General features: G+C 51.4%; 1 protein-coding gene across 1 annotated transcript in view; it reads left to right on the forward strand.

The window, feature by feature from the left end:
- Ankk1 (ankyrin repeat and kinase domain containing 1) overlaps positions 1-12,966 on the forward strand; it is a 36,764-nt gene that overhangs the window by 13,126 nt on the left and 10,672 nt on the right. Inside the window, 12 exon segments of the mRNA XM_078047030.1 lie at positions 2,755-3,049; positions 4,077-4,164; positions 4,167-4,227; positions 4,477-4,526; positions 5,134-5,202; positions 5,205-5,288; positions 5,898-6,016; positions 7,597-7,705; positions 7,708-8,412; positions 8,415-8,578; positions 8,580-9,141; positions 10,449-10,533. Coding sequence (XP_077903156.1) covers positions 2,755-3,049; positions 4,077-4,164; positions 4,167-4,227; positions 4,477-4,526; positions 5,134-5,202; positions 5,205-5,288; positions 5,898-6,016; positions 7,597-7,705; positions 7,708-8,412; positions 8,415-8,578; positions 8,580-8,897 — 2,062 coding nt within the window. The 3' untranslated portion in view covers positions 8,898-9,141; positions 10,449-10,533.

The following is a 12,966-nucleotide window of genomic DNA, read 5'->3' on the forward strand; positions in this document are numbered from 1 at the left end:
AGTAAATCTTTACTGAGCAGTGTCATTGACAAAAAGGAAACGTGAAAAGAGGCCCAGGTTGGGAAGGAGGACCCCAAGTCCAGCGTTGTACTTGATGAACGTAAAGCCACTTTAAGGAGCCAAGAAGAGTCACCAAGTAGGCTTCAGAGAAAAGATGGCAGCTACAATACCAAGGTTTGTTTTTGGTGGAGACCGAAGCTGGGGCAGGGATGAGATTCATTCATTCTCGGCACTAAGTGGACAAAACCAAGTTCTTGCCCTGTGAAGTTTATAATCTAATGGAGGAAGACAATGAACAAACAAGACCAAAACAATAAGCATATAAAATGTTTATCTATAGCACTTTGGACCATTTTCTTGATTAAAATATCTAAAGAGAGTCGAGTGATCTGATCTTCTAAGAATACATTCAGTTTAGAAATATTAATTTAGAGACCAGCTATGTATGAAGGGATTGGGGCATTTTATATAGACTTGCCATTTTATATAGACTTGTTTGTGAGATATTTACTAGTCAGGTGCCATTTGAGTAGATATTTGAAGCAGATGAAGGAGGAATCACGTGGTAGAGGTAAGTGTTCTAGGCAGAGGAAAGGGCACATGCAAAGGTCCCGGGGTGGGAACATGCTTGATATGAGGGCAGGACAGCAGAAGGCCCATGTGGCAGGAGCAGAGTGAGAAAGGGAGTGCTTAGGAAATGATGTCAGTGATGTAAGACTGAAGAATGGGGCAGATCATGGAGGGCTTTGTCAATTGTAAGAACTTTTACTGTGAAGGAGAAGAGAGCCATTGGAGGGCCCTTAGCAAGGTTGTGACATGCTACCCTGTAGACTGTAATGGGGAAGAGGGAAAAGCAGGAAGCTTGAGCCAAGATGCAAATGGGCAGAGGTGGTGAGAAGCAGTCAGACTTTTGCTGAATTTGGAAAACAGAGCTGAGACGATTTGCCAAGGGCCCAGGCATGGGAGTGAGAGAAGAGTCCCGAAGCAGCCAGGGGCTTTGCAGAGAATCAGAGGTTGGAGACCCTGTTCACTGAGATGAGGAAGGCCAAGGGAAGGGCAGGTTTTAGGGAGAATCAGGAGTTCAGCTCTAGACACACTCAGTATAGAGATGTCAAGGTCAAGGTCGACTGGAGAAACTTCAGTGAGAAGAGAAGAGGAGAATGTCTAAACTCCAGTCCAATGGCCAAGTCCTCTGAGCCTGCGAAGGAAACAGAGGGAGGGACCAGAATAAGAGGGAGAAACCCAGGAGGAGGTGGACCCATGGCTTAGGGGAGAGAATTTTAAAAAAAGAGCAAGACATCTGAACAGTCAACCGAGAGCTAGAAATGTGTCAGTACGTGAGGCCGCATGTGTTCACTGAAGTACGGACACCAGAGGTGAGGCAGCAGCAACTCTTTCAAGAGGACTGGGCATGAATGGGAATTGTGCAAGGCCAGACTTATTCCCATTTTACAGTTTAGAAACGGAGGCTCCGAGGATTCACTTCCCCAAAGTCAGGCAGATATAACTAGTGATGAAGCTGGGATTTGGAGTCAGGAGAGTGGAACCCCCAGATCCCACACTTCACCACAAAGGTCATTCTAGTTCCTGTGAATCCAAGAGGAAGAGAAGAGACAGCAAAAATATCACAGAGCTGGGGAGGAGAGACCTGGAAGAGTAGGGAAGTAAGGAGGAGAACAGGAGAAGCCCAGTAGCCAGCCTGCTCAGGTGCCGGGAGAGTTCTCCTGGAGGTCAGGCTCACGTTGGCTTCCCAGGGAGGCCCTGTGAGCACATCTCCAGCAGCGTCTGATTGCAGTGCCATCAAGTTTTGCAAATACTGTGCTTTTAAAAAAGCCATTTCTCCTTAATCCCTATCCCCACAAGCCCCAAACAGCCTGTAACAATTTGCATATTTACTGTTCCGTGGGTGCATACAGTGAGAGGAAGGAGAGGGTTTGCAGATGCTTATTTTTTGTGAGGCCTTCCCTTAAGTCTTGACTTCAGTTTGCTTCAACAAAGATGTATTGTGTGATGCACGGCAATGTGTTGTGGGGAGCACAAGGAGGAATAATTATAGTTCGTCCATAAAATGCAATTCTGCACAACCATTAAAAAGCATCCTTTAGGAGAATAAAAACACAGGAAGTGCTCGGGCTTCATGTGCCATCTGATGGTGAGAGAGAGGGGAGGAAGAGGGAGCAGGAGGGGAGAAAGGGAAAGAGACACCCTGAAAATGTGTTATAAAATACTAAAAAATTTACAGAGGCCAAGTCTGCCTGGTTGAGTTACTGGTGATGTATTTTCTTTCTTCTAGCTCTCTGTATTCCCAAGGTTTCTTATAAGGTATATATATTACTTTCATATTCAAAATGGCAATAGATGATATTTTGAAACAGAAGCATGAGAAATAATATCAATCCTCCAGAGGCTCAAAATCTGCTGGGGAAGATAAACATACAAAAAAAAAAAAAAGCACCCAGAGTAAATGGGAGGCTTTGAAACGTGCTTTCCGTGGTCTTCCCTGTAGAAACGGGCTGGCTCCTCAGCCTGCAAACTCCTCTGCTTCCTGACTTGCCACCACTGGCCAACAGAGCTTTCATTTATGCTGCCTGCTGGACCTCACTTCATGCCTCTGTTTTTCCTCCAGGGGTTGTAAGATCCTGGTGCTTCTCTGGGTCCCCTCAGTGTGGCAGCATGCCTAGTTTGTGTATTCTGCTAGTTGTTCTACTGATTGATGGGTTCCCATGTCCATATCTTGCTCCCCACTCTCCATAGCTCTGATGTAAATTGCCTCATTGAAGAAGCAATCAAAATGGAGAAAATCAAGTTTCAGCACATTGTGTCCATCTACGGGATATGCAAGCAGCCCCTGGGCATTGTGATGGAGTTCATGGCCAATGGCTCCCTGGAGAAGATGCTTCCCACCCACAGACTCTGCTGGCAACTCAAGTTCTGCATCATCCATGAGACCAGCTTGGCCATGAACTTCCTTCACAGCATTAAGCCACCTCTGCTCCACCTAGACCTGAAGCCAGGCAACATCCTGCTGGACGGCAACATGCATGTCAAGGTGAGGGCCCTGGTGGGTCTCTTTGCCCCCTTTCCATGGTAGAGGCTCTTCTTAGACAAATACTGACATATCTGAACAAGAGATGAATAAGCAGCAAATGTGGTGCCTGAGGCTGGGTATCAGGATGCTTATAATAATGCTCTGTGGGCCTCAGTTTTCCAATTCTAAAATGGATAGGAGAATCTCGACTCCTGTCTTTCTTGGCTTAGGGTAAGTTTTATAAATGAGATAATCTTCATGAAAGGTCATAATGGACATTTGTTGCAGTTCTTAGATCATGCCATACTCTTTTCTGTCTCTGGACTTTTGTTTCTCCTCCCACTCCTCTATCCACCTGGCAAAGGCCTAGGCATCTTCAGCTTGCAAAGTAACAGGGAGGTCTTCCCTGATCTGTCCCTCAGGCCTCTAATGGTTGTATACCTCATTAGCTGTTTCTTCCTATTGCTAACCCAGTGACAAGTATATATAATCATTTGTGAAACTATTTCACTGTTGAATGTACACCCTATCTGAAGTTGCCCTGGTGGGGGTAGAGTGTGTGGAGGGGTGTCTCAGGTTCTCTTCTGGTTGAATCTCAATGAATGGACAACTTGTGAGTGAAAGACCCCATGGTGGGGAGCAAAGGGGATCAACATTCGTGGCCTAAGTGTTTCAGGGCCAGGAGAGCCATGATGGACAGAAGATCACTAAAGGTGATGACTATAAATTGTCCCTCTGGAAAATGGCAGGACCTGCCAAGAGCTCCTGTTGTGCTCTGAGTGCTTCTGCATACAAGCAAATTTAATCCTGTACCAGCCCTCTGAGTTAAGAATTCATATTATTTCCATTTTACCGATGAGGAAACAGAGGCTCTGAGAAGATAAGTAACCTGTCCAAGACCATCCTGGTGGTAGTGGTAGAGCAGGGAGACAGTGTAGGAGAGGACCTATTCTGGAAGAGGACCCTAGTAGGAAGATGAGAAACCAAAGCCAGCTCCTAGAGACATGGCTCTATCACGACCCATCCCTGCCACCTGGATTTCTCCCAGATTTCAGACTTTGGTCTGTCCAAGTGGATAGAACGGTCGACCCAGATGCAGTGCATCAAAAGGTCGGCTCTGTGGGGCACGCTCAGCTATATCCCCCTGAGATGTTCCTGGACAGTAACAAGGCCACGAGGCCCAAGTACGATGTGTAGAGGTGAGTGGGTGACTGGGCTCCTTGTCACATACCCAGGAGGCAGCTTTTTGCCGCCACCCCACCAGGTCCTCATAAGCCGATGGATAGGGTGGGATAGGGATGAGTCTGGGGCCTCCCTGCCCTGGTAGAAGAAGAGGGTTGGGAGGAACTTGGCTGGAGAGGCCTTATTTGGGATTGTGGGGTTCATGAGTCCTGGCTGGGGTGATGATGGATGTCCTAGTCTCTCAGGGAACATTTTCCTCATCACAGCTTTGGGATTGTCATCTGGGAGCTCCTCACTCAGAAGAAACCAAATTCAGGTAGAGATGGCTGTGGCTCTGTGTCTGGGGCAGAGGCTGTCCCCTCAGCTGGGGTCCTGGAAAGAGCTGTGGGAGGTCTGAGGTTAGTGAGGGCAGAATAAGCCACAGGTTTGTGTCGAGAGACGAAATGCTCTTCAGGGATTCCCACCTCACTCTCCTTCCTTCTGCCCCCTTGTATCTAGAGCTCATGTGATAGTAAAAGTGAGCCCAGGGCTTGTTTGGTGGCTCCAAGTTCCTTGTCCCCAAGGTGCTCTTGCTGGCCATTCCCCCACCCCTGCCACCCAGATGCAGGTGAGAGCTTGTGAGGAAACGTGGACAGCCTTGCCAGATGGAGAGCCAAAGCCTTCAGCCTGGCCTGTGTGTCCTCCCTGCTGCCTTTGGACGGCAGAAGCCTGCAGTTGGGTCCAGTCTTCACCTGGAAGGGGGCTAGAGCTAGACCAGAGACTGAGATGCTCAAGTCAGAGACTCAAGTCTAGCTGTTTACTCACGGAGCATTTATAGAGCCCTTCCTGAGTACACATTGGGGTCCTCTTAGCCCCCACGCTCCTGCCAGACCCCCTCTGCCCCTGCATCCTAGCACCTGCTCAGCCTGGGACTCCTCTCATAGGACTCAACCTGATGACTGTCATCATCAGAGTGGCTGCAGGTATGTGGCTCTCCCTGCAGCCTGTCTCTGATGATGGCCAGGCGAGGCCCAGCAGATGGTGGACCTGATGAGGCGCTGCTGGGACCAGGACCCCAAGAAGAGTTCGTGCTTTCTAGGTGTTCCTCTGGCCTTCCCTGTCTAGGGCCTAGGGGGGCATGGGTGGGAAGAGGAGGGTGGACGACTGGGCCCCAGCTCATTCCTGAGAGTGGTGCAGATACCCATGGGACTAGTGCCTGGAGAGATTTCTGAGGCAGAATCTGCATCACAGGACCAGGACAGCTGAGGACAGAGGTCTGTTCAGTGGGTGCTCAGGTGTATACCTACAGAAGGTGGCAGAAGCTGCAACCTGTGAACCTGGCCTGCTGCTGGGCCCTCCAGCCAGTCCTGAGTCCTTTCAGGGGTACAGCATCCTTGAAAACATCCCATAACATGAGGTCACTGGCCTGGAAGGGACATGAAATTATCTAGTCCATGTGTGAGCACCTTAGAAACCACCTGGGCCTGCCCCCTACTTTAATGGAAAAGGATTGATCCCCAAGGTCAGTGACCTGACAAATGGGTCCTTGCCAAGCCAGACTGGGACCCTGTCTCCTTGTGTGCATATATGGACATACATGAGTCCAGGAATGGGCTTTTGTGGGGACACAGGAAACATCAGAGTATCTAAAATGGGACAGGACTGCTGGCTAACGTTGTCTTCTTTATCTCTCTCCCTTGCGGAGCAGACATCACAATCGAGACAGACATGCTACGGTCACTGCTCCAGAACTTTGTGACAGACCCCAAGAGTGAGACCCTGGCCAGGAAGGTGTCTTGTAAGCCATCACTGCACCAGCCCCAAGAGGTGGGTGCACACACTGTGAAAGCCCACTCCTGTGCTCCCTGGAGCCCACTGTGGACCTCCAGGGTCTCTAGCAGGGCATGTGTGCAGAGGCTGTGTCCTTGACAAGGTCACCTGGCTGAGTGGGCAAATGGAGACTAAAAGCCAACCTCACTCTGCTCACCAGGCCACGAGCCCAGCTGGGGGCTGCCTACAACCAGAGGGAACAACACTTCCTAATTTGCATGAAGGCGCTGCAAGGGCCAGTGGTGCCATGGCTCAGAACCCCTGGGAAGGACAAAACCCCTCTCACCTGTTTAGGGTTTACAGACGGAGGGCACTGCTCTCCTAAGGTGTCGCACTATAGGCATCTGCATCATCTCTCTGCTCTCTGGCTCCTCTCTGAGAGCTAGCAGGGGACTCCTTGCTGAACCCACAGATCTATCCTGTAGTTCATGTGGCCCCAAGGGAATGCCAGGCCCTGGGTCTCCTTTTTTCTGGGCAGATCTCCTCTACATAGTGTTTGCCTCTGGGCACAGCTGGAGGAATAATAGCTTAGAAGGAAAGTCACCCAGATCATGGTGGGATGTGCATGCTGGATGGTGACAGGGAGCACTGGAGAGAGGGGAGGAGGGAAGATGGCACAGTGAGAACTGCCCTGCTCATCTGCCCTGTATCTGCCGGTTCTGCCTCCCCAGGTCCACAAGGAGGTCAGCCAGGAGCGGTGAGTCAGGGTACTACAGTGGGACTAGAATTCAGAGAGAGGAGAAAGTGGAGTCCAATCAGACCCTTTCCCCACCCTCCTTAATGCTCTCACCCCAGGCCTGTCACATATCCAGGGTGGAAGGGCCCTCTCCAGATCCTAGCTGCACGGTCGAGAAACACACATGCCCTGGGATTCCTGGCTTTGCTTCCCCTTCAGGTCTCAGTCCTGGCAAGACCAGATTCCCCCATTCCTGACCCAAGAGATAGAGCACTGGTTCTCAGCATGGACTGCAGAATTACTTGGGAGATTGAAAAAATTATATATAACTACAGATCCATGGTGTCCACCCAGACAAATGAGAGGTTTGGGCCTGGGCAGTGATCATGGTTGTTCTTGATTGTAATAGGCCACTGGGTAGAGCAGGAGGAAGTGAGGCCTGAAGACCTCAGAGGGACTTTAGATCATACAGGTCCAACCACAGATGTATTTCCCATTGGATGGACTTACCTCCTGCAAGCCCATTCCCTGCCAGTTCTTATGTCCCTCACTTGTCCTCACACTGTAGAATGAGCTGAGCATTCTTCATCACTGAACCAAATACAGAGGCTCAAAGAGGCAGAGAACAGGCTGAGGTCAGGAGATGTTAAGGGCTGGAGTGAGGGTTTGCACCCAGGCCTCCCCATCTCTGGCTCTCTGAACTCCTCTATGCAAGAGGAGAACTGCAGGCTCAGCTCTTCAAGACAAAAAGTGAAAACAAAACAAAACCTGGAAATCTAACAGTGACAGGGAAGAATGCACAGGTCCTTGATACCAGGAAGATATAGCCCTCACCTCTCTACTCTGCTCCCAGATAGTACCTCCAAGAGGCAGGGGGATGGCCAAGATGACTTCTGGACAGATCAAAGAGCTCTTTTTTCAATATCTTCCTCCAACAGACTCAGGAGACTACTTGAAGAGGATCCTGCAACTCTCTGACAGCGAGAGTTTGGATCCAACGGATGAGGAACTGCTGCCCAGGGAAGTGTGGAGCAGGTGAGGCTGCTCCTGGCACTCGAGGTTGATGTGGACTGCCAGACAGCCTCTGGCTACACACCCCTCCTCATTGCCGCCCAGGACTAGCAGCCTGACCTCTGAGCTCTGCTCCTGGCACATGGTGCTGGTGCCAACCTGGTGGATGATGATGGCTGGGCCCCACTGCACTTTGCAGCCCAGAATGGGGATGACCACACTGCCCGCCTGCTCCTGGACCATGGGGCCCTCGTGGATGCTCAGGAGCATGAGGGCTGGACCCCACTCCACCTGGCCACACAGAACAATTTTGAGAATGTGACACGGATTTTGGTCTCCCGTCAAGCTGACTCTAACCTACGTGAGGTTGAGGGCAGGACTCCCCTGCATGTGGCTGCCTACTTTGGCCATGTCAGTCTGGTCAAGCTGTTGACAGGACAGGGGGCTGAGCTGGATGCTCAGCAGAGAAACCTGCAGACAGCCCTGCACCTGGCAGTAGAGCAGGGCAAACTGAGGGCCATCCAACACTTGCTGAAGAGTGGGCCGGCCCCTGACGCCCTTGACGAAAATGGCTATGGCCCACTGCATATCGCTGCCACCAGGGGCAAGTACCTCATCTGCAAGATGCTGCTCAGGTATGGGGCCAGCCTTGAGCTTCCCACGCACCAGGGCTGGACACTCCTGCATCTAGCCACCTACAAGGGCCACCTGAGATCATCCACCTGCTGGCTGAGAACCATGCAGTCTTGGATGCTCTTGGAGGTATGAACTGGACACCCCTGCACCTGGCTGCCTGCTACAGGGAGGAGGTAGTGGTGTTAGCACTGCTGCAGTGTGGGACTGACCCCAATGCCACCGAGAAGTTGGGCTGGGACACCCCTCCACCTGGTGGTCCAGAGGGGTGCCTTCCTGGGCGTCATCAACCTCCTGGAGCACCATGCAGATGTCTGTGCCCGCAACAAGGTGGGTTGGACACCTGCCCACCTGGCTCCTCTCCAAGATTACACAGCCATCCTCAAAGTTCTGGTCAAGGCTGGTGCCCAGCTGGATGTCCAGGATGGAGTAGGCTGCACATCCTTACAGCGGGCCCTCCAGAGCCAAAAACAGGGCACCATGGCCTTCCTAGAGGGCAAGGAGCCTCCACTGGCTACTTTGGGAGGTGCTGAGCTGGGAACCCAGACAGAAGTTTAGACAAACTTGGAAGGGGAGGAGTTGGTGGAAATGAAACTTGGCTCCCAGAAGGATCCCTTCCCACCTGCCTGATTGACCTTGAGAGGAAACAGGAACCTGACATCCTGGGGGATGGAAGGAAGGGGAGAGGGACCACTGAGGCTGTAGCCCTGGCTTGGAAAGCTGCTTCCAGCACCTCCTCCAAGTCATCTCCAGCAGACCCCTGGCCTCTTCCTCCTCCTTTATAGAGACTCAAGCTCCCCAGGTATGCTCCCTTTCCAGCCACAAGATGGCTGCCACCTCCCTCTGAGTTCATGGGGCCCTTGCATTCTAGGAAACCCCTCTGAAGACAAAGGGAGCCTAGGAGTGAGGGGAGTGGTGCCAACTAGCTCCCATCTTGTGTCCTTGTCCTCACCTCAGGCTACAGTAAGACAGCCAGACTCACCTGCTTCACAGGGAGCAGGAGCTCAGAGTTCAGAGGAAATGCCTGCTCACCATGTAGGGCTTCAGTCAGTCCCCGGTCCCCACACTGACCACACCTTCCTGGTGGCCCAGGCCCCCATGCCTGTCTCCTACATGGTGTCTTGGAGGTGAAGGAAATGTGTCTCAGCTGTAGTTGAGTGGTCCTATGTGGGACACCTATTTCCTGACCCCTGGCCCCATCCTTCTTTGTGTCCAGTTACACAGACAGGTTTCAAACCCTGGAGACAACAAAACTGCGAATCTGAGTCTCTCTGTTGGAAATGCATTGAGCTGTGGGACCAGGGCATACACAGGGGCCAGCAGCATTAGCATAGGGTGTGTGTGGGGGTGCATGCATGTGTGTGTGTGTGCTGTGTGTATATTACACATGTGTGAGCTCACATGGGAGGGAGGTGGGGGGTAGCTGAGGAGAGTTGGAGGATGTGTGTGTGTGTGTGTGTGTGATTTGTCTGGTGTGCTATGTGCGTGTGTAATATGTGTGAGTTCATGTGGAGGGAGGAGGCAGGGCAGCTGAGGGGTGGGTCATCTGGACTGGATGTGGAGTTGGCTGGGCATGGACTTTTCTCCTTAGCAGCCACTCTGAGAGCCAGCTCTCCCATGACTGTACCCTGTCCACCCATCCCCTGTACTGGCCCAGCCTGCTGGTCGGGGGCAGGTGGGGGCAGGTTAGAGCTTCTGACACTAATTTTGTGTGATGGAGGCCCTGGCTTAGTGGCCAGGGGACTTCCAGGAGAGCAGCCAGCCTGTGGGAGGGAGAAGGACAAGTTGGGTCTTATACTGCTCTCTCTGCCTTTCCACGCTGCACAGTGAAGGCAGCCATCCAGCCCAAGGGTGTTTTGCAACTCTTAGAGAAAGGGACACTTTTGCCCCATCTTCAGCCAGTTTCAACTGCTGAGCCAGTTGGCAGGCCCACCCCTGTGTGCCACACTTTTTGGCTGGGCATAGGGTCCCCAGTAAGCAGCCTAGTATTAACATGGGTTGAGAGGGACAGGGAAGAGAAAACCTGCCGCCTCGGGTACAGCCCTACTGAGTTCATTAGTCCATTTTTGCAGCGCTGATACATCACATCCTCTCTTCTGTGGTCTCTAGACTGTGTCCAGCCCAAGGAGCCTCATGGAGCTGGCTTGTATCCTCGAGCAGAAGCTAGAAGTCAAAGCTGCATGGTAGTCTTCAGGTGAGGGGCTTTTAAAATATACCAATACCCCACCCTCAGCCAATTTAACCAGAAACTCCAGGGTAGGATCCTACTGTGAGCATGGTGAACAATTTCCAGGTGATTCTGAAGAACAACCAAGGCTGAGAACCACCACCAGGGGGCATCCCGTATTTTCTCTCTGCACCCTTCTTTAGTATAACCACAGAGGCAGTCACTGGCCAGCTGCCCTTAGGCTGGGGAAGGCTTTCTTCTCCTGGGTGGCCAAGTAGGGGTTCCTGAGGCCTGAGGAGATGGGCCACGCAGCAGACTGTCCCCTCCTCTCGCTTTTTGCTGGCCACCCACGAGATCCCTTGATTCTCCTGGACACTAAGCCTTAGGTAAAACAAGAAGTTAAAAATGCCTCTGGAAGTTCTGTCCTTCCCAGAACAATCAGAGCAGGAGGAGGAGGAGAGGTGGGTGCTCAAGGCTGTTTTCATCTTTTTGCAACCTGAAATCTGAAAGAGCTTCAAGTCCAGGATTCATTAGAGCCAGAGGAGAGGGTCAGGGCTGCATGTTCACACCAGTTGGGTGCAGGTACATCAATAGGAACGGCAAGGACAGAGCCACAGGGAAGGATAGTGCCTGGTTTATCCGATTGGGAAGAGTTTGAGGAGAGACCAGTGGGGTCCCATGGCGACGTGGACAGAACTGTGCCTGGGTATCATTGCTGCTTGGAAGACCCTGAGTCTAGGCTGAGGTCTGTAGACCCCTGCTTCCTTGATTCCTCTTCTTCTAGAGGCAATAGCAGTAATAGGTTCGGGCCAGCCTGGCCAAAGCAACCCTTCATTGTCTGTGAGCACCCCTTTCTCCTTTCCCAAGCCACCTTCACCAGACTCGACACCAACACACAGCATGACATCTCAACACAGAAGTCTTCTGGAGGTTCTCAGGGACTTTACAGTTGGATTTTAGTGAGGCCCTGGAAATTCCCAAGAAGAGCATCTCTAGTGGAATTTCAAGCCGTATTTGAGAAAATTCGGGGTGGGGGATACTAGAAATTGGGTGCCCCAATTTCTTACTGGACATCTCCACTTGAATCCTTAAACGGTCCCAAACTGAACATTTCTTCCCCCTCCTGAGGTCTGCTCTTTACTTTATCCCCAGTTCTATTTGAAGTTATTCAAACTTGGAACCTTGGAGTCATTCTGGACCTTACTGTTCAACAGGACAATGTGAGAACACTATGGCTCCCTTCGGTGCTCCGGCTGGAGAATGAGGAGGGGAGAGGATGTAGAGGGAGGAAGCAGGTCTTCCTGCTGTGGCAAGGAGGAGGGCAGTCAGTAGGGCAGGGCTCCCAGAATACAAGGATGGCAGCTCTGGTCATTTCTGTTCAGGATCATTCCTTCTCTGCCCACCCCTGTGGAACATACCTCTCCAACTTGTTCGGGCCTCCAGTCAGGGCTCCAGACCTTCTGAGACCCATATTCCTCTTCCTATGGCTTCTCTTGCCATTGTGATCACCAGTCCCTGGTTCCTCATGTTATTGCTCTGAGTTCCCTTCTCCCATCAGTGCCTGCTTGGATCTTATTTAACCTTCAAGATGCAAATTGCCCATCTCTGTCCATGAAACCTTCTCTGCTTGCGCTGCAAGAGATGACCACCCCCCTCAAGGGCACTGTACCCACACCCCCTGAGTGCAGTGCAGAGGGCTGCTCTCTGGTCTGCTTTCTTTGCTAGGTGCCAAATGCCATGCCATTGTGTACTACTGGTTTCTTATCCCATCCTGTATGCTCTCTGTGTTCTACCTCTGCTTACTGAATGAGATCATAAGCAGCATATGCTTTGCTGCAATATAATGAAAGATAGGGAGAGTAGGGACAAAGTCGGCCTGAGGCAGAGGAGGGAAGCTGTGGAAGGTTGGGTTCAGTGGGCCCAGGCAGGCAAACCTGGGTACAAATCCTGGCTGAGCCACCCACTAGTCACATGAACTTAGGTTGCTGAAACTCCTTTAGCCTTGGTCATATCATTTAACAATGATGATGCTTAGATCCCTGGGTTGTTGTAATGGTTAAATTAGGTAACATGCTGGTCCAAGGGCAAGTCGATTAAGCTCCCAACACTTAATCAGAGGGATATTGCTCTTGGAATAGGGCACAGACCATCCAGCTTTGGGGAAGCTTTGAAGGAGGATGCTCAAGGAGCAGCTGCCTGGTTTCCTTTGCCAATGCATCTGGGAAGGCAGCAGGGACTCTCCTTTGGTGCTTTGGAGTGGGCTGTGACCCTGGGATATACCTAAAATACTGTTGTGTCAGCTACAGAGCAAGGACAAGCCTGCTGGTCATTCATGCCTGCTGAGGTCCTTTGGTGAGGGTGATCTACAGATTGCCTGACTGGGAGCCCCAAACACTCAATGGGGATTCAGTGTGAACAAAGAAAGGTGCATGTTTGCATCCACCAGGAGAAGGTAGGATC

Source organism: Ictidomys tridecemlineatus, chromosome 4, assembly GCF_052094955.1.
Source record: "Ictidomys tridecemlineatus isolate mIctTri1 chromosome 4, mIctTri1.hap1, whole genome shotgun sequence".
NCBI lineage: Eukaryota > Metazoa > Chordata > Mammalia > Rodentia > Sciuridae > Ictidomys > Ictidomys tridecemlineatus.